The 25500-nt window shown below is 39.5% G+C and overlaps 1 protein-coding gene across 1 annotated transcript in view; it reads right to left on the reverse strand.

The window, feature by feature from the left end:
- Positions 1-11877: 11877 nt before the first annotated feature.
- The window catches only part of LOC103030628 (upstream stimulatory factor 2), a 55404-nt gene continuing 41781 nt past the window's right edge, over positions 11878-25500 (reverse strand). The window contains exons 8-9 of the mRNA XM_049478105.1: positions 17868-17996; positions 11878-13168 (exon numbers count right to left, since the gene is read on the reverse strand). Coding sequence (XP_049334062.1) covers positions 13079-13168; positions 17868-17996 — 219 coding nt within the window. The 3' untranslated portion in view covers positions 11878-13078. The remainder of the gene's footprint in view (positions 13169-17867; positions 17997-25500) is intronic.

Raw genomic sequence — 25500 nt, forward strand, 5'->3', positions numbered from 1 at the left:
TACACTTTAAAGTAAGACTACCTTTATAAACGGTTTATAAATGGTTTAGAATTAGTTAATTAATGGTTATTAATTAGGTTGTAAATGCCTTAAAATCATTAATCATCAGTTATAACACATACATAGAAGTGCAACAGTATAGAAGGCTGTGGGTTCACTATTTGGCAAACAACAGGTCATTGTTGCCCTTTCTACGTATGTGTTATAACTAATTATTAATTATTTTTAAGGCATTTACAACCTAATTAATAACCATTAGTAAACTAATTGTAAATCATTTATAAACCCTTTATAAAGATAGTCTTATTATAAAGTGGTACTGCCTCCACTTCCACCCTTATGAAGCACCCAAGCAATGATCAGGCTGGCTAGCTCATCTTAGCTAATGAGGCACAGTGCATTATTTCACTATTTTATTTATTTTTTCACTTTTTTTTGTAGCATGCTATTTTAGAAACGACATGTAGGATAAGTATTTATTACTCTCCCAGGCTACTGTAATTATTACTGTACTGTTATCTGCTGTAACAGAATTAGCACGTCGGGTTTCTCAGGAAAAGCAGTGAGGTTGCATTAAGAAGTTGCATTAGCAGCAGTTTATAAAGCTGCAGCAGCACTTCAGACTCTCTGCTTGTAGTAGTGTGGGAAGTTTTTTATTTTACTTTATTTGTGACTTACTTTTGCTTCAAGTCACGGGCCACACTCTGTAATAAAACAAATAATGAAATATACCACATTAAATAATACATTTTCCTGATTTCTTTCATTTACACACCATTTTACTTGACTGACTATCTTTATCTTTGACAGTGTTGTGTAAACTAAGACTTTTCAAATTGATGTTTCATTTCATGATGTCTCTTAATATTAAACTCCTTAATTACAGCAACTTTTAGACTCTTTGGCCCGTTTTTCTGCGCTAGAACTGCGCACCCTCTCCGCTTTTAGACTCTTTGGCCCGTTTTTCTGTGCTAAAACTGCGCACTCTCTCCGCTTTTAGACTCTTTGTCCTGTTTTTCTGCGCTACAACTGCACACTCTCTCCGCTTTTAGACTCTTTGGCCCGTTTTTCTGTGCTAAAACTGCGCACTCTCTCCGCTTTTAGACTCTTTGTCCTGTTTTTCTGCGCTACAACTGCACACTCTCTCCGCTTTTAGACTCTTTGGCCCGTTTTTCTGTGCTAAAACTGCGCATTCTCTCCGCTTTTAGACTCTTTGTCCCGTTTTTCTGCGCCACAACTGCGTACTCTCTCCGCTTTTAGACTCTTTGGCCCGTTTTTCTGTGCTAAAACTGCGCACTCTCTCCGCTTTTAGACTCTTTGTCCCGTTTTTCTGCGCTACAACTGCGCACCCTCTCCGCTTTTAGACTCTTTGGCCCGTTTTTCTGTGCTAAAACTGCGCACTCTCTCCGCTTTTAGACTCTTTGTCCTGTTTTTCTGCGCTACAACTGCACACTCTCTCCGCTTTTAGACTCTTTGGCCCGTTTTCTGCGCTACAACTGAACACCCTCTCCGCTTTTAGACTCTTTGTCCCGTTTTTCTGCGCTACAACTGCACACTCTCTCCGCTTTTAGACTCTTTGGCCCGTTTTCTGCGCTACAACTGAACACCCTCTCCGCTTTTAGACTCTTTGGCCCGTTTTTCTGTGCTACAACTGCGCACTCTCTCCGCTTTTAGACTCTTTGGCCCGTTTTCTGCGCTACAACTTCACTCTCGCCTCTTTTAGACTCTTTGGCCCGTTTCTGACACCTAGCGTTCAAACTTTGAATCTCACATTATAAAAACCTGAAAAACCTGAAAGCGGGCCAACTTTCATTCTATTTCTAAAATACCACCTAGTTTGGACACCCCTGATTTAGGGTTTATGATAGTTCTTCTATGGTGCAGAGAGTAGTTTCTTTGTACGCTGCATTTATAACACTATATCGTCACTGTCCAATGAAAAACACTTATCTCCAAAACAGCAACTTTACAGGAGAGAGAAAAAACCTTTTAAACTTTCAATGGAAGTCGATGTAAAAAGAGTTTATTTCAGGTCATTTTGAAGAGTTTCTATTGGTCCGTTCATCAAGAAATGTTGGCACAGTGTAAGAGACAGATTGTCTGTTCAAATTATGTAGTAAACTAAAAATCGTCACAAAAATGGAGATACGTGTTTTTTCATAGGACAGCGACAATATACAACATGATTTCCCAACTCAGCTGTAGAAAAAACAGCTGTAGAACTACATAGGTATTCGTCAACTATGAATATACAGGCTACACAACTGGGAAAAAAAAAAATCTGAGACCACTTAAAAATGATGAGTTTCTTTGATTTTACCAAATTAAAAATCTCTAAAATATAATCAAGAGGAAGATGGATGATCACAAGCCATCAAACTAAACTGAACTGCTTGAATTTTTGCACCAGGAGTGTAAAGCATAAAGTTATTCAAAAGCAGTGTGTAAGACTGGTTGAGAAGAACATGATGGCAAGATGCATTAACCCTTGTGTGGTGTTCGGGTCTGTGGGACCCGTTTTCATTTTTCATCAAATGATACTAAAAAAATATTTTTTCTAACTCAAACTCATTGGCATTGGCTGGCATTGACACACACTGTACACCCCCCCCCACACACACACACACACACACACATTTACATATTACATACAGTTTGTCAGGTCTTTTGTCTGTCTGCTTCTCATGTCTGTGTTATTCTCAGGTCTGTGTTTCTTTCCCAGTGTTTTTCCACTCACCTGTGTTCATTTGTAGCTCCGCCCCTTCGTCCCAGGTGTTTCCTGTTTCCGGTGTGTGCACCTCTATTTAAGGTCCGTGTTCCATTTCCCCGGTGTCGATCCTTGTACGTTTATCGTCTGTCAGTGCTCTATGTGTTCCCCAGTTTCCTAAGTCCTGTTTTTCAATAAATCCCTTTTTGTTTGCATATGCGTCCGCCTCCGCGTCCTCCCTGCACCCGCACCTGACACAGTATGTTTGGCCAAGGGCTAATTAACATTGCTTCATTTGTAAATTTGAAACTAAAGAAATTTTCTACTCATATCTTGAGTTTAATTCATTTTCTTTTACATTTTATTAAAAAACTAATTAAAAAAGAGTAGCACTTTTTAAAAGAAATGTAACATAAGAAAGGTAAAGGGCAAATATTAACCATGTAAGCTGTTTATATTGCTTGCAGTTTAGGTGAAGCAAGCATGTGTAAAGCATTTTAATGTAAAATTGCTTTATTTTGCTGAATTAAATACAAGTAACAAAGTAAACGAGTAACAAAAATATGAACACCACACAAGGGTTAAAAAAAAAAAAAAAAAAAAAAAAAGTGATTAAAAACCAGGGTTATTCCACCAAATATTGATGATTATTTCTGAACTCTTAAAACTCTTTATGAATATGAACGTGTTTTCTTTGCATTATTTGAGGTCTGAAAGCTCTGCATCTTTTTTTTTGTTATTTCAGACATTTCTCATTATTTTCTGTAAATAAATGCTCTAAATGACTAAAATATTTTTATTTGTAATTTGGGAGAAATGTTGTCTGTAGTTTATAGAATAAAACAACAATGTTCATTTTACTCAAACATAAACCTATAAATAGCAAAATCAGAGAAACTGATTCAGAAACTGAAGTGGTGAAAGCTTTGTGTGAATGCAATGATGGTATATAAGTCATTGTTATATGTTTTATATGTTTTACATTGCAAACTTTCGTACCTCATTCTTTTTACTTTGCATTTTGAACATTTAAACTTTTGCTCTTTAAAACTTTAAAAATGTAATTTAGTATTACTGTGTGAGCAGACTGTCTTTCCAAGCATTTCACTGCAAGTCACTCTGTGCATTACTATGTATGTAACAAATAAAATTTGAACTGAATTTGAATTGAACAAATTTGTCCTGATAAAAAAATGCCAATTTGGAATTTTTAGAGAATAAGATAAAACTGGCCACATGAAACTAAACTAAAAGTTTTTGGTTTAAATGAGAAATGTTATGTTAAAAAATAAAAGAGAACATTGTATTTTGGCACAAAATATTCTTTGTCTCATCTGTGAAACATGGTGGTGGTAGTCGTACCATTGTTTGGGGCTGTTCTGCTGAATCAGGGCCGATAAAATCTTACAAACCTTTAGATCGAACTTATTGAAAATCTTTCAAACACCATTGTATACAGTACCAAAAGTTTGGACACACCTTCCCATTCAATGTGTTTCTTTATTTCTTACTTTAATACACAGTATTTTCTACAGTGTAGATTAATATTATAATGAAATAGCAAGATTGTGCGGATCTGTCCTCAAAGCTAAATGTGCTACTTTGAAGAAACTAAAGTATAAAACATATTTCTGGTTTGTTTAACAATTTTTGCTTACAGTTTAATTCTGCATTCTTCCTGTAGACCTTTAATATAGTTTTTAATATTAAACGTACAATGTAAAAAATTATAAAAAGAAAGAAAGCACATTGTATGAGATCAGGGTAGGGATGGAGGCAGTTTTAAAGGTATAAAAGTTGTAGATTTAAAGAGATCTGAGAGGTGAGGTAATCCTGTACAGGTAAACACTCGCCGGACGCCACGGTGTAACGCCCAACCAGGGGGAACACGGGTTCAGAGATCAGTCAAACAGTGCAGGGGACACACCGACGCCGGCTCAGAGTGTGTGTGTGTGTGTGTATAACGGATGTGTGTAGGAACACAGTGTCCGAAAGTCAAGGTTAAGACGAGGCAGCAGGACCTCACAGTGATTCGATTCGGATCCAGTTCTGCTGGAAACGATTCAATGAATCAAATCAATGAATCAAACCTTCAGTATCTCACAAAAGTGAGTACATCCTTTCACATTTCTGTAAATATTTTATTATACTTTTTTTATTGATCAACACTGAAGATATGAGACTTTAGTACAATGTAAAGTAGTCAGTGTACAGCTTGTATAGTATAACAGTGTAAATGTCCTGTTCCCTCAAAATAACTCAACACACAGCCATTAACGTCTAAACTGCTGCAACAAAAGAGAAAACAAGTCTAAGAGAAAAGAGCCAAATTTCACCCAAAATGTCCATTTACCCTCCCTGGCGTTATGTGGCTCGTAGAGTCCATTCAGTGATTTGAGTTCAATTCTCTTATACTGGCCACTGGATATTTAACAGGGCACCTCATGGCAAAGAACTCTCTGAGGATGTGAGAAACAGAATTGTTGCTCTCTCTACACAGATGACCTAGATTATAAGCTATAAGAAGATTGCCTTCAGAGGTGAACTTGTTTGTGCATTTTGGGTCATTGTCCTGCTGTAGAACCCAAGTACTCCTGAGCTTGAGGTCAGTAAGGAACAGATGTTCGGATTCTGATTCTCCTTCAGGATTGTCTGATAAACAGCAGAATTCCTGCTTCCACCTGTTACAGCAAGTTATCCAGCAGCTCCAGACCATCACACTAATCACACTAATCACACACTACCACCACCACGTTTTACGTTTCCAAAAAAAGTACATTTATGGGGGAGCAAACATTTTTTTTTGCAAGGAGATTGATTGGTTTGGATAGTTTTTTTTCCCTAATAAATAAAAACATTATTTTAAAAAATAGCTTTTTATAATAACTCAGGTTATATTTGTCTGATGTTAAAGTTTGTTTGATAATCTGAAAAATGTCAAAGAAGGCGGCAACACTGCTTTTGTGGATTACAACACAGTGCACTGTATTGTGTTCCTGAATGAGTTCAATGCACTATTTTCCAGCACAGAATCAGTACAGCCTGTTTTTAATGCAGAACCACCTGAGGACCCAAAGATCCCTAGCATCCAATGCTGACTGTAGGCCAGGGGTCGGCAATTGAGTTTGGCTGCGGGCCAGATATTTACCAAGCCATTACGTGGCCACAAAAAAAAAATCTGTTTCGTAAAATTAAGTGTAATGGTGACTAGTAGCTCTCCAGCCCAGAGGGTTGTTGAACCCAATTGCAGAACAAGTTGATCTCAAAGCAGGTAAAAACCCAAAAAGAAAGAAAAAACAAATAAAAAAATAATTGAATCCGTGTCCTCAGGGTCACGGTCCAATACACTACCGCTGCCCCAGCTAAAAAAAGCGCCCTTATAAGGAGATAATAAGCCCAGAATGGGCGGAAACTAAAGTCACACCGAGCGCGACAGAGAGAGAAACAGGGGAGGAATGTGAACAAAAGCTCACCAGAGAAGCATTTTGTTTTTTCATTATCCAGCATTATTGTTCATCATAGTTCAAACAACCTGCTGTAGGCATTCAGTCCCTTACACACAGGTATTTCTCCAGATTCTCTGAATCTTGAGTTACTCTGAAAATGAAAAGCACAGCTCAGTAAGAACGTCTCATACAGAAGAACCCCGCTGTGCTCTTTACTGTTATACTCTTTATTACTGCTGTGATCAAACACACGAGAGGAAGCACCTGGAAAAGCACCTTAAAAGAAGAAAAAGATCCACTAATTAAACAGAAACGCTAAATTTACACCACCTGAACGCAGCAACGTGGTTAGATAACGAGCTCGTTAAGGAACAAAACAGGAGATACATAAATAATAATTATCATAAATGAACATCATAAACAGCTAGAATGACACAGTTTACAGTGATCTTCTTTTAAGATCAACTTTAAAATAAAATAATCTGTAATTTATTTATTTTGGAGATAAAGGAAAAGAAAAAAACAGAAAAAAATATATAAATAAAATAAGCTGTTATCTTAAGATCGTTATTTTAAGAGTCATTACAAGCTCAGAACAAAGCTTATGATGCATAAATAAACATAAATAAACAGCTAGCATGGTTTAAATATTTAACATACATTTTAAAATCCATTGATTTAAAGTACATTCAATTTGAAAGTAGACAAACAATATAAATAATAATATCAAGCATTATTTTACATAAATAGATTGGTGCTTAAAGGTTTGTGAACCCTTGAGAATTGTCTAGATTTTTGCATAAATATGACCCTAAAACATCATCAGATATTTTAGTCCTAAATGTAGATAAAAATAACCCAGTTAAACAAGTGAGACAAACTTATATATTATAATTCTTGGTTATTATTAACATATTTGTGACTGGAAAAATATGTGAACCTGCTTTTAGTATTTGGTATGATTTCTCCCCCCTTTTTTAGCAATAACTGCAGCTCTGTGCTTGGGGTCATTGTCCTGTTGCATGACCCACCTACTCATGAGAGAGAGATTCAGTTCATAGACAGATATCCTGATATTTTCCTTTAGAATTCTCAGATATAATTTAGAAATCAATGTTTCATTAACGAAGCAAGCCATCCTGGCCCAGATGCAGCAAAACAGGCCCAAACCATGATACTTCCACCACCATGTTTCACAGATTGGATACGATTCTTATGCTTCTTATGGATTCTTATGGATTCCAGTGTTTTCCTTTCTTCAAACCTAATGCTTTATATTTTAACCAACATTTTCTATTTTGGTCTCATCTAGACATAAAACATTCTTCCAATAGTCTTCTGGCCTTTGATTCACATACTTGTAATATGTAATATTGGATCATTTTTAAATAACATGAAACAACTAAGATATAACGGCTATATATTTGTCTCATTTGTTTAACTGGTTTCTCTTGATCTTTTTTTAGGATGTTTTAGGTCACATTTATGGAGAAATATAGAACATTCTAAAGGGTTCACAAACTTTTAAGCACCACTGTATGTCCGCAAAACTAAACATGCTAATGTGGTGGATTCTAATTCACCAAAAAATAATATTTTCAGTTTTTTGACAAATGCGGCAATCCCCACCCCCACCCCCTTTTACTCCCCAGTCTAATATGGGAATTGGCCTGAGCCACGTTTGCCACTACCCCGGCTGCCAAGTATTATACAACAAATGACCCAAGCTACATTTACAAACACCCTGGTTGCCAAGTATAATATGGGAACCGGCCCGAGACATATGTACCAACAGCCCTGGTTGTTGAGTATAAGTAGGAAATTGGTCCAAGTGGCATGTGCCAATTGGCATACTATACTCAGCAACCAGGGTATTGGCACAAATGGCTTCGGAGAATACCCATATTATACTTGCCAACGCGGGTGTTGGCACAAGTGTTTGTTGAATTTTACTTGGCAATCAGAGTGCTGGCTCCCACCGCTCCCACATGCAGCCTGGGCCAACTGTCATACTATTACTTAGCAACTGAGGTGTTAGAACTTGTGTTTTGGGTCAATTGTCATATTATACTCAGCAATCAGGGTGTTGGAACATTTAGTAATGGCCGATTCCCATATTAATCTTTGCAACTGGGATGTTGGAACATGCGGCTTGAGCTAATTTTCATACAATACTTGGCAACCGGGTTGTTGAAACATTCCTTTTTGGCCAATTCCCAAATCAATCTTCGCAACCAGCGTGTCGTAACATGCAGCTCAGGATAACTCTCATACTATACTCAGCAACCAGGGTGTTGGAACATGTTGCTTAAGCCAGTTGTCATACTATACTCAGCAACCGGGGTGTTGTCACATGCTGTCTGGGCCAACTGTCATACTATACACGCAAATGGGATTTTGGAACGTTTAGTTTTGGCTGATTTCCATACTATACTCTGCAACAGGGGTGCTGGAACATGCAGCTCAGGACGACTGTCATACTATACTCGGCAACCAGGGTGTTGGAACATGTAGCTTGGGCTAACTGTCATACTATACTCAACAACCAGGATGTTGGAACATTTGGTTTGGGCTAATTTTCATACTATACTCAGAAACCAGGGTGTTGGAACATGTGGCCTGGGCCAATTGTCATACTATACTCAGCAACTGGAGTGTTGGAACATGTGGCCTGGGCTAATTGTCATACTATACTTGGCAACTGGGGTGTTGGAACATGCAGCATGGGCCACTAATTGTCATACTATACTCAGCAACCGGGGTGTTGAAACACTTGGTTTTGGCTAATTGTCATACTATATTTAGCAACTGGTATGTTGTAATATCTAGATTGGGCCAACTGTCATACTATACTCAGCAACCAGGGTGTTGGATAATGTAGTTTGGGCCAATTGTCATACTGTACTCAGCAACCAGGGTGTTGGATAATGTAGTTTGGGCCAATTGTCATACTATACTCATCAACTGGAGTGTTGGAACATGTAGCTTGGGCCAACTGTTATACTATACTCAGCAACTGGAGTGTTGTAACATATAGCTTGGGCCAACTGTCATACTATACTCAGCAACTGGAGTGTGGGAACATTTAGCTTGGTCTAATTGTCATACTATACTCAGCAACCGGAGTGTTGGAACATGTGGCATGGGCTAATTGTCATACTATACTCAGCAACTGGAGTGTTGGAACATGCAGCTTGGTCTAATTGTCATACTATACTCAGCAACTGGAGTGTTGGAACATGTAGCTTGGGCCAACTGTCATACTATACTCAGCATCCAGAGTGTTGGAACATGTAGCTTGGGCCAACTGTCATACTATACTCAGCAACTGGAGTGTTGGAACATGTGGCATGGGCTAATTGTCATACTATACTCAGCAACTGGAGTGTTGGAACATGTAGCATGGGCTAATTGTCATACTATACTCAGCAACTGGAGTGTTGGAACATGTAGCATGGGCCAACTGTCATACTATACTCAGCAACCGGAGTGTTGGAACATGTAGCATGGGCTAATTGTCATAATACTCAGCAACTGGAGTGTTGGAACATGTGGCATGGGCCAACTGTCATACTATACTCAGCAACTGGAGTGTTGGAACATGTAGCATGGGCCAACTGTCATACTATACTCAGCAACTGGAGTGTTGGAACATGTAGCATGGGCTAATTGTCATACTATACTCAGCAACTGGAGTGTTGGAACATGTAGCATGGGCCAACTGTCATACTATACTCAGCAACTGGAGTGTTGGAACATGCAGCTTGGTCTAATTGTCATACTATACTCAGCAACCGGAGAGTTGGAACATTTGGCATGGGCCAATTGTCATACTATACTCAGCAACTGGGGTGTTGGAACATTTGGTTTGGGCAAATTTTCATACTATATTTAGCAACTGGAGTGTTGGGACATGTAGCCTGGGCCAATTGTCATACTATACTCAGCTTTTCTATCTGGGTAGTTTTGTTAGCTTTAAAATTTCCAGTGAAAACTAAAGAAGCAGAACTCTGCAGACACCGAAAGACACCGAACACCGCCTGGATGATTGACTTCATTCAGAGTGAACTATGCAAATCTGGACTATTTATTCCCCTGCGTCTCCGTTCCTGCATAATGCAGATGTTGGAGGAGTCATCTCCGCGCAGTTTATTCATGTGATCTGCTTTTCGCACGAGGGAGATGTGCAGCTTTTAGCGACAAATCAGCCTCTTTAGCCCATTAAGGTGAGCGGGGGAGTTTTATCGCTGTCGCTTTGTGTGAAGCGGCGGCTTTTCAGAAGCGCTCGCCGCTGCTGCCGCCGTCCTCTGAAGGTGAAGTCTGATAAGAAGCTAATAATCACACGCGCAGCTCGTTTTCTATCATCACAGCACCTTTCCAGATGGCTACGTGGGGGCGTTTTAGCTGTGTTTAACACTAAATTTACTTCACACTAATGAGACTTCGTTCATCCTCATTTTATCATATTTTAGTCTGTTTTTTTTTTTCTTCTTTTTTCTCTATCTGTGAACTTCCTGAGTCGTGCCCCAGCTGGGCTTTCAGAAAGGAAGGGAGTGCTGAGTATTTAACAATGCATTAAATAGACAATTGACACTAAAAAACAAAGGCAGGAATGATGATGGTGTTCTGATTAGAACAACAAGAGGGTGTTAAAGTGCTTTACCTGCTGCCTTAATAGGCTACTTCTGGGTAGTGCACCTCTTGGTGAGAGACTGTTGACTGCTAGTCATGCCTCTACAATGCATTTAAAGATATTTTGCCCAGTTTATAGACTGTGAGAGGTGGTAAATCATTGGATTGATAGAAGCAGGATACTCATTTTGACTAACTGCCCATCATTAAGGCTGTCCGTCACCTCTTGGTGAGAGATTGTTGACTGTTTTTAAAACATCAGTGCAGACATGAACAATAAAACTAAAAATCAACTAAAACCACAATTAAAATTGATTATAGTAGGCCTAAAATGAATCAGATAAAATGTTGACGGTGTAAAGGCCCAAAGAGGCTACCTCTGGGTAGTGTACCTCTTGGTGAGAGACTTTTAACAGCTAGACATGCCTCTACGTTGCTCTTAAAGACATTTCGCCCAGTTTACAGACTGTGAGAGCAGGGTGCAAATTACGGGGGGTACTGGGAGGGGTCAGACCCCCCCCCCCCCCCAATTAAGACTTTAAGGGGTAAAAACAATAGCTTGGGCGGGAAGGGGGGGTCAAAACATTTAAATATAAGTTTTACATATAATGTTAAATACAATGCCTGGAATAATACTGTGATACGATTTTGAACCCCCCCTAAAGTGGATCATACCATTATTCCATGTTATTAATCATTCCTCTCCTTTACCTGCCTGCTGCCTCGTTATTGGTCAGGTGACTTTTGTCTAAGTTAAGGTGCACAATCTGCTCAAACTGCAGCACTACCTGTAAGTAGCGCTATCTACTTAGCTTTATTCAATATGCACTTTAAAAACACTTTTCCTTACACAAATAACTGCTAATTTACCGTTCCGCCTTAAATGCTGCTGTGGCAGCACACAGGCTTCAGGCTGTAGATACTACTTTTACCGCTTTTAAGGTGGAACAGAACATTCAAATGAGAATTTGTGATTTCTGCAAACCCTAAGCAGAAATGTGTAAAACACTTAAAACACTTTATCATCTACTTACTACAGTCTAAAAAGGTAACTGTGTTTTAGTGTAGATTAAAAAAAAAATAATGCAGGAAAACTGTTAAGGTGGAATGGTAATGTGTTTTAAGGTAGAAGGGAAATGTGAAGAAGAAACTAAAAGCTTCATACACTACAGTAATGAACCTAGTGAGGAATTAGTTACTCAGATGAGTAGTTTTACAGTAAACTGTTGTATTACAAGACTTAGTTTCAATCTTTTTATCAGGCTACTTTGAAAAGTAACAATAGCCAAGTTTTAAAAGGCATTAGCCAAGCTATAGAAATGCATTTCTACATCTCCCCTTAGCATTTAACATTGTCAAATGTAATGGCGAGAAAGCTGATGAAAGATATGTGTTTTTGCAGGATTAACTGTGGATTTTGCTGTATAATATATTATTTCTGACTATAAAGGTTATTTTGTGGTATATTAGTGCTACAATAGCTGATGTAATGGGTTTATCTTTTACGTGCTGTAACGTTAGACATTATAGAAAGGAAGTGAGACACTGTAAGGATTGTAAGATTTCACTTTAGTTTAGCGGCGCCTTTTTTATCATCACAATCTTACTGTCTATCATCTCAACACCTTTCCAGATACTTTCCAGCTACATGTGGGCGTTTTAGCTGTGATTAACAATGAATTTAGTTCTAAATACTGACAAGACCTCATTAATTCTCAATGTTTTTTCATATTTTCATACTTTTTTTGCCATTATTTCTTCTGTTATCAGCAAACTTCCTCAGTCGTGCCCCAGCTGGGCTTTTTTTAAGGTAGGGAAAGGGGGGCATTGTGCATGAAACGTTAAATGTGCATAAAATAAACAACTGATACTAAAACAAAGGCACGAGTGACGGGGAGGGGGGAAAATGGAAATGAGAAAAAGGAAACATGATACAAACGCTTGTAGATTAGCGCCAGTGGGAACTACAAATGAATGAGAACCGCGCGGAACAGCGCGTCTCGTTATCGGAGTCCGAGCTGAATAAATAAACACGCAAATAAACAAACGAGCGAATAAACAGTGAAAAATGGTCTTGCGGGTCTGAAGGCTCCTCCAGGACACATGGCCTCCATTGGGCTTGCACTGCCAGCCAGTGTAAACAGCAGTCTTGTGGTCCAGTTCAGGCAGTTCAGTCTGGAAAACTTAAGTTTACCTCGTGTTAAAAACCAGTACTGAGTTTGGATCACTGTAGGAAGGCTGTAGAATGGAGAACATCACGTTTTGGTCCATTAGGATGTGATGGAGCTCCAGTTCAGAGTAAAGGCTCGTCTGGAAGACCCCCGACTCCTCCCTGCTGTAGTCGAGCTCGCAGAAATGCATTCTCGCTCTTCAGCTCCTCCACCTGAAAACACAAAGAAGCGTTTTAGAGCCTTGGAAAAGTACTTACTTACCGTAATTTTTTGCACTATAAGGTGAGCTTAAAATCCTTTAATTTCCCCCCCAAAAATCATCAGTGCTCCTTATAATCCGAATTCCGCACCTTATGTATGAATTTTACCAATTTTACCATTAAGGAGCAGTAAAGCCACTCCACTGTGTTATAATTCAGTTCTATAGTTTAGTTCTCCAGCACCGAGACTTGAGACTAGAGCAGTATTAGCGTTAGCTGCTAACTGCGCTAAGCGCTAGCTTTTTCGCCATTCAGAGGCAGGTATATCGGACTGTAGCTTGCTGCTTAACCCCGGCTAGCAAAGCTAGCACCGTTATAAGCATTAGTTAGCTCTTTCACCATTCAGAGATTAGTATTATCAGCCTGTAGCTTGATGCTAACCCCAGCTAGCACTGCTAGCATACTTATAAGTGTTAGTTAGCTCTTTTGCTGTTCAGAGGTGAGTATATCGAAATATAGCCTGATGCTAACCCCAGCTAGCACTGCTAGCACCGTTATAAGCACAAGTTAACTTTTTCACCATTCAGAGATGAGTGTTATCAGCCTGTAGCTTGCTGCTAACCCCGGCTAGCACTGCTGGAGCAGCATTAGCATCACCCGCTAACTGCGAAAAGTGCTAGTTAACTCTTTCGCCATTCAGAGGCAAGTATATCAGACAATAGCTTGCTGCTAACCCAAGCTAGCACTGCTAGCACCGTTATAAGCACTAGTTAACTCTTTCGTCATTCAGAGATGAGTATTATCAGCCTGTAGCTTGATGCTAACCGCGGCTAGCATTGCTGGAGCAGCCTTAGCATTACACACTAACCATAATAATAAGTGCTAATTAGCTTTTTCGCAGTTCAGAGGTGAGTATATCGGACTGTAGCCTTCCCATTTAGCGTGTTAAAACAAGCTATGTGGAAAGAACCGCTAGCTAATATCACCTGGATTTACCGGAACACTCTTCAGTGTAGCGCTGTCGGGAAATCTAAGTTTACTGTAAATAAACTGAAGCACTTTACTCATCCAATTAAACAGTTTTTAGGAGAAAAATCTGTGTAGATTAATATCCAGCACGTGTTTGACTTAAGCATGAAAATAGACCAGAAAATAGGCATTTATTGATAGAGGGTATGATTATTAATGATGTCCCAATCTGATTTAATGTCTTCCCTTGTTCCTACCACTTAGCCCAATCCCTCTGTTTTGAGCACTCATATCTAGGTAGGGTAGGGTGTCCCAATTCTTGTTAGGCTGAAGGGGTAGGTTAGTGGAAGTGTTAGGGCATGTTTCTTTCTGTTAAATGTTGTAGATTATCATACAAATTGAAATATCAGTCAAAGACTACTCAAGTAAACATAAAATGCAAAACAGTTAAAAAAAAAAAAGTTTTTTATTATTCAAACCTTCATGACCTTGTGTGTAGAAGTATTTACCCACCAAACCTAATAACTGGTTGTTCCCCCTTTGGCAGCAACAACTGCAATCAAGCTTAACTGATAACTGGTAACGAGTCTTTCTCATCTCTGTGGAGGAATTTAGTTCCACTCTTCTTTACAGAATCTTTCGGAGGATTTTCCAGCATAAAAGTCCTGTTTAAGATCATGCCAACATCTTCACTTTCTTTTTCTTCAGCCATTCAGAGGTGAACTTGAACTTGTTTGTGTGCTTAGGGTCATTGTCCTGCTGCAGAACCCAAGTACTCCTGAGCTTGAGGTCAGTAAGGAACAGATGGACAGATTCTGATTCTCCTTCAGGATTGTCTGATAAACAGCAGAATTCCTGCTTCCATCAATTACAGCAAGTTAAAGTCCAGCAGCTCCAGACCATCACACTAATCACACTAATCACACACCATGTTTTACTACGTTCAGTATGATTCAGTTCTTTTTCTGAAATTATGTTTTATAGTTTTACACCACCTTTAACAAGACACACACTTTCTAAAAAGTTACTAACAGATGAATTGCTCTGATTCGTTCATTTAGCTGATACAGTCAATTTCATATAATTCATAACTAACTCCACTGGATTATTGAAAGCAATTGGAACAAATAAATCTGAGTTTAATATTTAATGGTAGATCTGACAGCTCGCTAACTGGAACCAGTTTCTCCCTAACAAGATTAATTACTGTATCCAGCACTTTGCAGATTATTCGCTCTGTTTATATACACAGCTCTACTGGTGTTCAGCAGAGAATCTGATCTTTCCTCTTTCTTTAGGCGTCTACAGCTCTGGAAAAAAAAATAAGAGAGCACCTAAAAATTATGAGTTTCTTTGATTTTACCAAGTTGAAAACCTCTGGAATATAATCAAGAGGAAGATGGATGATCACAAGCCATCAAACCACCAAGCTGAACTGCTTTGAAGTTTTGCACAAGGGGTGTAAAGCATAAAGTTATCCAAAAGCAGTGTGTAAGACTGGTGGAGAGAGGAGAACATGATGACAAGATGCATGAAGAAAACTGTGATTAAAAACCACCAGGGTTATTCCACCAAATATTGATTTCTGAACTCTTAAAACTTTATATATATGAACAGCTTGTTTTCTTTGTATTATTTGAGGTCTGAAAGCTCTGCATCTTTTTTTTTTGTTGTTATTTCAGCCATTTCTCATTTTCTGTAAATAAATGCTCTAAATAACAAAATTTTTATTTGGAATTTGGGAGAATTGTTGTCTGTAGTTTATAAAATAAAACAACAATTTTTGTTTTACTCAAACATAAACCTATAAGTAGCAAAATCAGAGAAACTTATTCAGAAACTGAAGTGATCTCTTCTTTTTTTTCCAGAGCTGTGTGTTTTAAACCCTGTGTTAAACCATGCTGTTAAGATACGAACGCGCCAAAGTCAGAGCACACCTGGATCTTAAAGAGAATGACAACTGGCACTCTGATTGGTTTATTTTACATTACGCCCAAAATTAACAACACCCATAATTAATAAAGAGATTTAGTACATGCCAGGGGTCAGGAAATAAGTTTAGCCATGGGCCAGCTATTTTTTTTAAGCCATTTTGTTGTGGTCCAAAAAAATTGGTAAAATGAAGTGTAATGGTAGAATGGAGCGCTACAGACTAGTAGCTCTCCAGCCCAGAGGGTTGTTGAACCCAGTTACAGCAGAACAGTTGATCTCAAATAAATAAACACACTGCTCCTCACACGGGATCGAACCCGGGTCATCAGGGTCGCAGTACCGGCTAGTGAATTGGGGCACAGCCAGGAAAAATGAGATATCTCCCTCATGAGGAGATAGGGAGCCCAAGAACGTCCGGAAACTAAAGTCACGCCGAGCACGAGAGAGAGAAAAAAGGGGAGGAAAGTAAACAAATGTTCACCAGAGTAGCATTTTATTTTATTATTGTTAATTATAGTTAAAACAACCTCACGGGACAAATGTGTCATGCTTGTGGGCCACATCTATTGTGGGCCTAGTGCCGGCCCCTGGTTCATGCCTGTATTTTTTGTGGCCTCACGATACTGAGGGCACATTGACACGCCCTAAATCCAGCTGTGCGATGCACGATTGGCCGGTGTGCTATAGATCGCTAACAATAGGACCCTAAAGATGCTCTCACACCTGCTTTGTTTGGTCTGGACTTTTCGGTTTGGGTTCAGTAAAGCTGAAAAACAGTATTTATCACAAATCTCAGCAATAACCAGAGGTGGAAAGTAACGAATTACATTTACTCAAGTTACTGTAATTGAGTAGATTTTATGAGTAATTTGTAATTTTTTAAGTAGTTTTTAAAATAGGTAATTTTGACACAAGTAATTTACTTCGCTACATTGGAAAACTCCCAATTACTGAGTAAAAAATAAAATGCTGGGGGGAAAAAAACAATTGTCTGAATTAAAAAAAAATAAATAAATTGGCACGGATGCTCGCGCGTGGAATAACGAGGCAATAACGTCCTCATGCAACACAAAATGTGCCCCGCCGGACAGAGCTGTCAGCTTTCAAAACTTCCACATCAAAGCATGTGGTGGTAAGTATTTTTTTCATTAAACAATCTGCTTAAATGTTAAAAAACATGTAAATAGCAGTTAAAGCATAGCAATTGCAAGTTCAAAAATAATAATGAACTGTAAAACTATAAAAATACAGTTTATAGTCACCTATATCCTATATGACCATAACTTTTTAACAGTAAAGAAAAAAAATGGATCATTGAAACCTATGCCACGTGTTCTTGAAAATGTTTTATGGAGTGGTCTGAACAAAAAAACTGCCTGAAAGGTCCAAATTATTATGTGGAATAATAGTTCATTAAAAAATATTTGATTTATGATTTGTTTTACTTTTTTTTACATCAAATAATTAAAAGTAACTATGTAACTTTTACTCAAAGTACATTTTAAATTGAGTACTTTTTTTACTTTTACTTGAGTAGAATTTTAGCAAAGTAAAGATACTTTTACTTAATTACAATTTTTCAGTACTTTTTCCACCTCTGGCAATAACTAGGAGCAGGTTTTCCCTCACGAGATTAATTATCGTATCCAGCACTACGCAGATTATTCGCTCTATTTCTAGACCACTCTACTGGTGTTTAGCAGTAAGCGAGTCTGATCTTTCCTCTTTCTTTAAGCGTGTGTTCTCGTGGAGCTGCTGTGTTCTTGGCGGAGGTGAGCTGGTGTCAGGCGGTCTCTCCGGGAGGGTTTACCTGCTGCTGAAGAAGCTCCCTGTCCATCTGGACTCTCTTCACCTCGTTCAGACCCTCCTGCAGCCTGTGGTTCTGCTGCCGCAGCTCCTGGATGTAATCGCAGGCCTTCGACAGGATCCCTCCTTTACTCTTAAACACAGAGAAAAACACACACAGAGAAAAACACAGTCTTTAACTCAGCCAGTGATTACACATGCACGCTCAAGAGCTGATTTACATCATAATATCCCTAAATACCAAATTCACTCAACTACAGTCATTCCCTACACCTGTAACTGTTTTAGGGCTCTATTGTACACCCTGCGCAAGCTGCGTCACGATGCTCATTGCTATCTTAAACCCCGCCAACAGCCTATTTTCACGCCTAGGAATATACCTACACTGATAAGCGTGATGATCTGGAAGTGAGGTGTGTTCAGGTAAATTTATTGTGTGTTGGTGGTGGGAAAAACAGGTGCGCCACTGACTTATTAAAACCCTGACAACAGTAAACAGTCAACAGTCAGCCGCCTAATGCTTTCTTAGCCACAAAGAAGGCTCTGTGCGCCCTCAGCTTTTAAAGTTGTCCTTCCTCATCCTCCATTGTCTGCAGCAGCTAGTAAAAGAAAATATTCAGAAAAACGAGTCGATCAGGAAAAGCACCGTGTCTATGTCAACTCGTGAATTAGTATTCATGGCCCCCCCCTACCTTGAATCGCTACCGTCCACAGACAGACCTGAAGCCGATGCTGTCTCGTCAGATAAAGAGCTTACAGCTTCTGCAGCAGCTAGTTAGCGTTAGCTATCTTGTGTAAGTCACGATAGGTTAAAATCGAATCTCCGGTGGATTTTGCGTTTTACCGAGACCTTAAAAAAACACTAGGGAAGTGCGGTGTTGCAGTGCTGTTAGCCAATTAGAGGCGATATATATTTGCATACATGAATATTCATGAGCAAGAACCAAATCCTTTCTTTCTTCAGAGACCTCGAATTCACTGAACTAAAGCAGGGCTAAATAGAAACACCTGAGCACAACGGCTCACATGGCATTCATTCATACTCGAGACCACAACTAGATATTTTAATATAAATGATAAAACAATGGAATGAGACGTTTTAAACTCAACCATAAACAGAAAAAAAGAATAGAATAACATTGCTGGTGTATCTTAAGCAGCAGCTCATATTCTTTATTGTTGTTTATTGTTGACTGTTGTCAGGTTTTTAATCAGTCAGTGGCGCACCTGTCTGCTGTGTTTCCCTTCGCCAAGATAGAAACACAGCAGACATTTATCTGAACACTTCTAACTTCCAGACCACCACACCTCATATCATCAGTGTAGATGTATTATTACTAAACTCTGATGCTATTTTAAGGGCGTGGGCTCAAGGCATGAAAATAGACTGTTGGGTCTAAGGTAGCAATGAGCATTGTGACGCTCCTTGTGCAGGCTAACAGCACCTCAGATAACAGTATTTAGAGTATTTTGGTTTGTTTAACACTTATTTTACTATGTAGTTACTACATGACTCCTTATGTGTTCCCTTATAGTCTGGATGACTTGGATCACTCGGCGGTTTGCGTCCGCTGGTGGTCATTGCCAGGTTACAGGAGAATAAGTGTGATTAATGTTAACAGAGATCTGCTCAGAGCGCACTTATCAGGAGATGTTGGCTTTTATAAGCGAGGCATGTTTATTTATACAGCGCCTCTCGAGTGCTTTTATAAATGGAGAAAGTAGAGAAAAGCCGATCTGAAAGCCTGCTTAAATAAGCACACCTTGAGCCTGGATTTAAACCTGCCTACCGTCAGGGTTCTTCTAATGCTCTCAATCAAACGGCTGCGTTTAAGAGCCGCACTGTCGCTCGGTGTTTACCCTTAGGCAGGTATACAGCCGACTGGTCCCTAATGATCTGAGAGTGCTCTCCCATCTGATATGAATAGATTGATGTGAGGAGAAGATAAACTGAAGCTGAAGAGGCGCCATTATCTCTTATGGGAATGTTTACCATGTTATTTATGGTGATGGAGTCCCTGTAACTGTTGAGACGGCAGCAGTATGTGGACTAGCATTGTCCTGTTGGAATAGCACATTGGATTGTGGGTTCAGAAAGAATAAGACCGATGGTCGCAGTAAACTCTTGTAGCAAATACACTTTTCTATTTAATGTTTATTAGCTGTGGACAGCACAGTGGGTGGTGATGTTTTACTACGTTCAGTATGATTCAGTTCTTTTTCTGAAATTATGTGTTTTATTAGTTTTGCTCAAGATGTAACGGGACACAAACCTTCCAAAAAGTTCCACTTTTGTCTCGTCAATCCAAAGATTATTCAATATTCAATCAATCATGAAGATTTTTTTACCCATTTTCACCCAGTCTCTTTCTTATTATTGAATCATTAAGACTGATCTTAACTGATGCTGGTGAGTGAGATCTGCAGTTCTTTAAATGTTGTTCTGGGTTCTTTTGGGACCTCCTGGATGAGTTGTTCATGCCCTTTTGGAGTAATTTCTAGTAGTAAGCAGGCCTGGTTGTGAAATTAAACTCAGCTTTCCAAAAAGTGTGAGTGTGAATAAATAACAGTTACTTCATGGACCCTTTTTCAAACAGGTCTAGATAGATTTGGACAGTTTTTTTGCCTTTATTTAATAAAATAATCATTAAAAACAGCCTTTTATATTTTCTCAGGTTATCTTAGTGTGATATTAAAGTTTGTTTGATAGTTGGAAAAATATCAGTATGAAAAAATACAAAAATAAATGTATTTGTAGGGGGTAAATACTTTTTCACGCCACTGTAGGTTTGAGTTTTACCAAGCTGTTTCCTGTGGTAACACTTCCTGATCAACTTAGAAACTTGCTACAAATCCATCTACTCATACATTAGTGATGCAGACGTTCTAATCCAGCCAAGGCCATAAATCAATTGATCGATTGGTTCCTAAGTGTAGCCCCGCCTTCTTACGATATTATAATAGAATAAGGTTTAAAACTGATTTCTGGGGGGAAGGCTTAAAGTTGAAAGTTAAGATTGAAAAACAGTTTAGAAGAGAAAAATTGGAAGAACAAATGGGCGGGGCTTATTTGGCATTGAAATATATAGAGATGGGCGGAGCTACACATCATACTGCAACCAGCCAGTTCATTTCTGAGAGACGTTGTGCTGCCCATGGCTTCTATGGTCACTGTACAGAATCTATACAACTGAACAAACAATGGCAACAATAAGGAACATTGCGTATCCAATCGCTGTGGCGCAAAAAGGGGGTATGCAGCGTATGCGACGGATAGGGGTGCTGCACTTGAGGGGGTGCAATAATCGATGCCGAAAAATTATTTCTAGTCGGCATTTTCTGTAAGAGCTGTTTGTTCATGTATTATGATACACAGGGACATCGCCTGGCCTGGGCTTCTGAGGCTTTAGCCCCGAATGAATTTCCAGTAGCCCCGAATCATTTCGCTCAACTCAGCTGTATTATTAGTGAGGAGACAGGCGCTGTCCGCTGTGAATGGAAAATCTCTTGACGCGAATGACAGAGCCAGTTCAAGGATAAAGTTCCGCCTTTCAGGAGAAACAGCCAATCAGCTCGCTGGTTTTGCGGAGCGCGGTGGGCTAGTAGGGAAGCCCCCGCCCCAATATAACGGATCATAACAAGGAAGTAAGTAGATAATAAATTATAGAACAGGGGTTGCCAACGCTGTTTTTTCATATTACATAACTGATATTCTGTATCTCGAAATATTTTTAGAGGGGGCGCCAATAGTATGTTTGCATACACCTTAAAAAGTATGTAGTTGCACCCCTGTCCAATCAAGGATTAAGTTCTATACATTATATAACCTATAATGCTATACATTACTGCATTTATACTACGATTCTCAGTAACACTGTTCACCGTTTCTCTAATAATAAGCCACGGGTGACGAGAGATGTTGAGATTGCTATCAATAGAAAAAGGCAGCTTCTGCCAGCAGGGATAAAGTGAGGATTAAAGCAGCACAGAAGGGTCTGAAAAGGGCGATCAGAAAGGGAAAGAGGGATTATAAACAGAAGCAGAGGAGAGGAAAAGTCTAGAACAGGGAAAGCAGGGCTGCGGGGAAGGGGCTGGAGCTCATCGCCGGCTGTGGAGACACCAGCATGTTCCTCCAGAACGGGGCAATTACTCCAAAATCAGGCCAATGAGTCCCACACCGGGCCTGATGAACGGGACTTATCATCCGAGCATGCACTCGTTTATCCACCTTTATCTCAAAGAAGAACTGATCGCTCACTATAATCACTGCTGACTAGTCCAGAATCACATACAGTGAATTATAGGATGATATGATGGAGTTTTTTTTCCATTTGTTCCTTTCTAAAATGCTATTTCTATAATCTTAAAAGACCAATTTATAGTTTTATGTCTGGTTAACACAGTTTCTACTGAGTTTACAGCACAGTCTAACACTGCGTTCACACTGGCAGAGGACCCTATAGATGCTGTGGAATTAATGCAGTGGATTCAATGCCATAGATTCAATGCTGTACAATCAGTGCAGTACATCCAACTCTATGGATTCAATGCTGTAGATCCAATGCCATAGATTGAAGGTCATGGAATCAATGCCGTAGATTGAATGCTGTAGATTCAACACCGTAGATTGAACGCCATAGAGTGCTATAGAATCAATACCGTAGATTCAATGCTGCATATTCAATACTGTAGGCTCAAAGCTGTAGAATCAATGCCGTAGATTCAGTGCTGTAGAATCAATACTGTAGATTCAGTGCTATAGAACCAACGCCGTAGATTCAATGCTGCATATTCAATACTGTAGGCTCAAAGCTGCAGAATCAATGCCGTAGACTCAATGCTGTAGAATCAATAAAGTAGATTCAAAGCTGTAGATTTAACTCTGTAGATTTCACCCCATAGATTCAATGCTGTAGAATCAATGTCATCGATTTAATGCAGTAGAATCAATGCCGTAGAGTCCACTCTCTAGATTCAAACCTTAAAATCAATGCCGTAAATTTAACACAATAGATTCGGTGCTGTTGAATCAATGCTGTAGAGTCCACTTTATAGATTTAATTTTTGACTCGATGCCATAGATTCAAAGCTGTAGATTCAATACCGTAGGTTCAACGCCATTGATACAATGTTGTAAATTCAATGCCATAGATTCAATTCTGTAGAATCAATGCCATAGATTCAATTCTGTAGAATCAATACCATAGTTTCAGTACTGTAGAATCAATACTGTAAATTCAGTGCTGTAGAATCAAAACCTTAGATTCAATGCTTTAGAATCAGTGCTGTAGATTCAACCCCATAGATTCAATGCTGTAGGTTCCATGCAATAGATTTAAAGCTGTAGAATCATTGGCGTAGTTTCAGTGCTGTAGAATCAATGCTGTCGATTAAATGTAATGGATTCAGTGCTGTAGGTTCAACAGAGTAGAGTAAGTTACCCTTTAGAAAGAAGTAAAAATTCCTGCATAATTAAATGTTTTTCATTAGAATTGGAGGAAATGGAGTTTTATACCTCTAAAATCTAACTTACAGATAAACTAAGTTTTCCCAGTCTAACTCTTTGGCCGAAACCTAATTTTTAGATCAATTTTAGATTTTTTTTTTCCCCATAGGAGACTGCCCACATGATACTTCCCACAGGACACTTCCTTCAGGACACTTCCCACAGGACACTTCCCTCAGGACACTTCCCACAGGACACTTACCTTATGATACGTCCGTCAGGACACTTCCCATAGGACACTTCCCACAGGACACTTCCCACAGGACACTTCCTTCAGGACACTTCCTTCAGGACACTTCCTTCAGGACACTGCCCACAGGATACTTCCCACAGGACACTTCCCACATGACATTTTACTCAAGACACTTTCCAAAGGACACTTCCCTCAGGACGCTTCCAAAAGGACATTTTCAACAGTACACTTCCTACAGGGTACTTCCCACAGGACACCTCCACCAGGACACTTCCCACAGGACACCTCCACCAGGACACTTCCGTCGGGACACTTTCCTCAGGACACTTTCCTTAGGACACCTCCACCAGGACACTTCCCTCGGGACACTTTCCTCAGGACACTTTCCTTAGGACACTTTCCTTAGGACACTTTCCCTCAGGACACTTTCCCTCAGGATGTGGACAGCAGATGGCTAACACTAAACTGTGCACAAACAGGTGTGCTACAAGACACAATAGGGGTTTCCAATAAAGTGGCCAGTATACAGTGACTTCCCACATTCTGAACTAGTGTAAAAGAGCAATTCTGCAGGTTTATCCAGTGCAGGATCGTTTAGAGGTGCTATTAGACAGACAGATGGTGCTGATGATGCATCTCCAGGTGTTAGGAGACGGGAGGTGTCTCGCCTCGACTGGCGGTTTCTGATTCAATCCTGTTTAATGCTATTCAGACTCATCTCTTGGCATTTTAATAGATGAAGTGGAATCTCTGCGGCTGCACTGTTGCTTGGGCTGGGGATTATCTTATCTCCGTACTTCAGTATATTAGACGTAACAATAAGGGTTCTGGTGTTATTTTTACAGAACCGGGTCTCTGGAACAGTTCTAGCGGTGTTTTGCATGTAACCGCCAAGCCTCCTGTCATCTTCAGAAAACAGGACCGAACCGGCGGAGCTGGAGAGGATAATCACCTGAATCTTAATCGCAGCAGAAGCAGAGCGCTGGTGATGGAGTTTGGGGGGAAAGACAGACGCAGCTGCAGCAGTTATTATTTAAAGGTCATCACGGGTCAGATTGTTTTCTTTTACAAATATAAGGGCGTCCATATTGATATAAACTTGAACTGGAGGGGGAATACAAATGCGCCACACTTGAAAACCCTCCAGTGAAAGTTGTTGTTTCTTCAGGATTGAGTATCTTTTAAGTCTGACTGATTCTTTGTGTTTTGGGAAGCAAACCTGACATCTGTTGTTAGAGAAACAGTTATAAAGTAAAAGAAGCACCAGCAGCAGATTCACACTGTCCTTCAGTATGAAGGTCATCCGCGAGGTGCTATGTTGCCCAGGGAGCTGTACAAAGTAATTTGAGGTATTAGATGTAAAAAAAAAAATATTGAGTTGATAGAATTGCATGATTAAGGTTGGCGTCTCAAGAACAGAATAAGCTGTGTTGGAATCCAGCAGCAGTTTATGATTGGTTTATAACTGAATGTTTTATGTCAAACCAACATCCAGCCAACCAATCAATTAGCAATGCATCCATTCGTCCATTCATCCATCCAACCATCCATCCATTCATCCATCAAAACAACCAACCATCCAACCAACAAATTAACCAACCAGCAATGCATCCTTCTGCCCATTCATTCATCCATCCACCCATCCAATTAACCAACCAGCAACGCATCCTTCCACCCCATTGATAGAATGGTATGATTAAGGTTGGCGTCTCAAGAACAGCCTAAGCTGTATTGGAATCCAGCAGCAGTTTATGCTTGGTTTATAACTATATGTTTTATGTGTATACATCCATCCATCCATTCATCCAGCCAACCAACCAATCAACCAACTAGCAATGCATCCATCCATCCATCCATCCATCAAAACAACCAACCATCCAACCAAATAATCAACCAACCAGCAATGCATCCATCTGCCCATTAATCCATCCATCCAAC

Source organism: Astyanax mexicanus, chromosome 1 (genome assembly GCF_023375975.1).
Source record: "Astyanax mexicanus isolate ESR-SI-001 chromosome 1, AstMex3_surface, whole genome shotgun sequence".
NCBI classification, from domain to species: Eukaryota; Metazoa; Chordata; class Actinopteri; order Characiformes; family Acestrorhamphidae; genus Astyanax; species Astyanax mexicanus.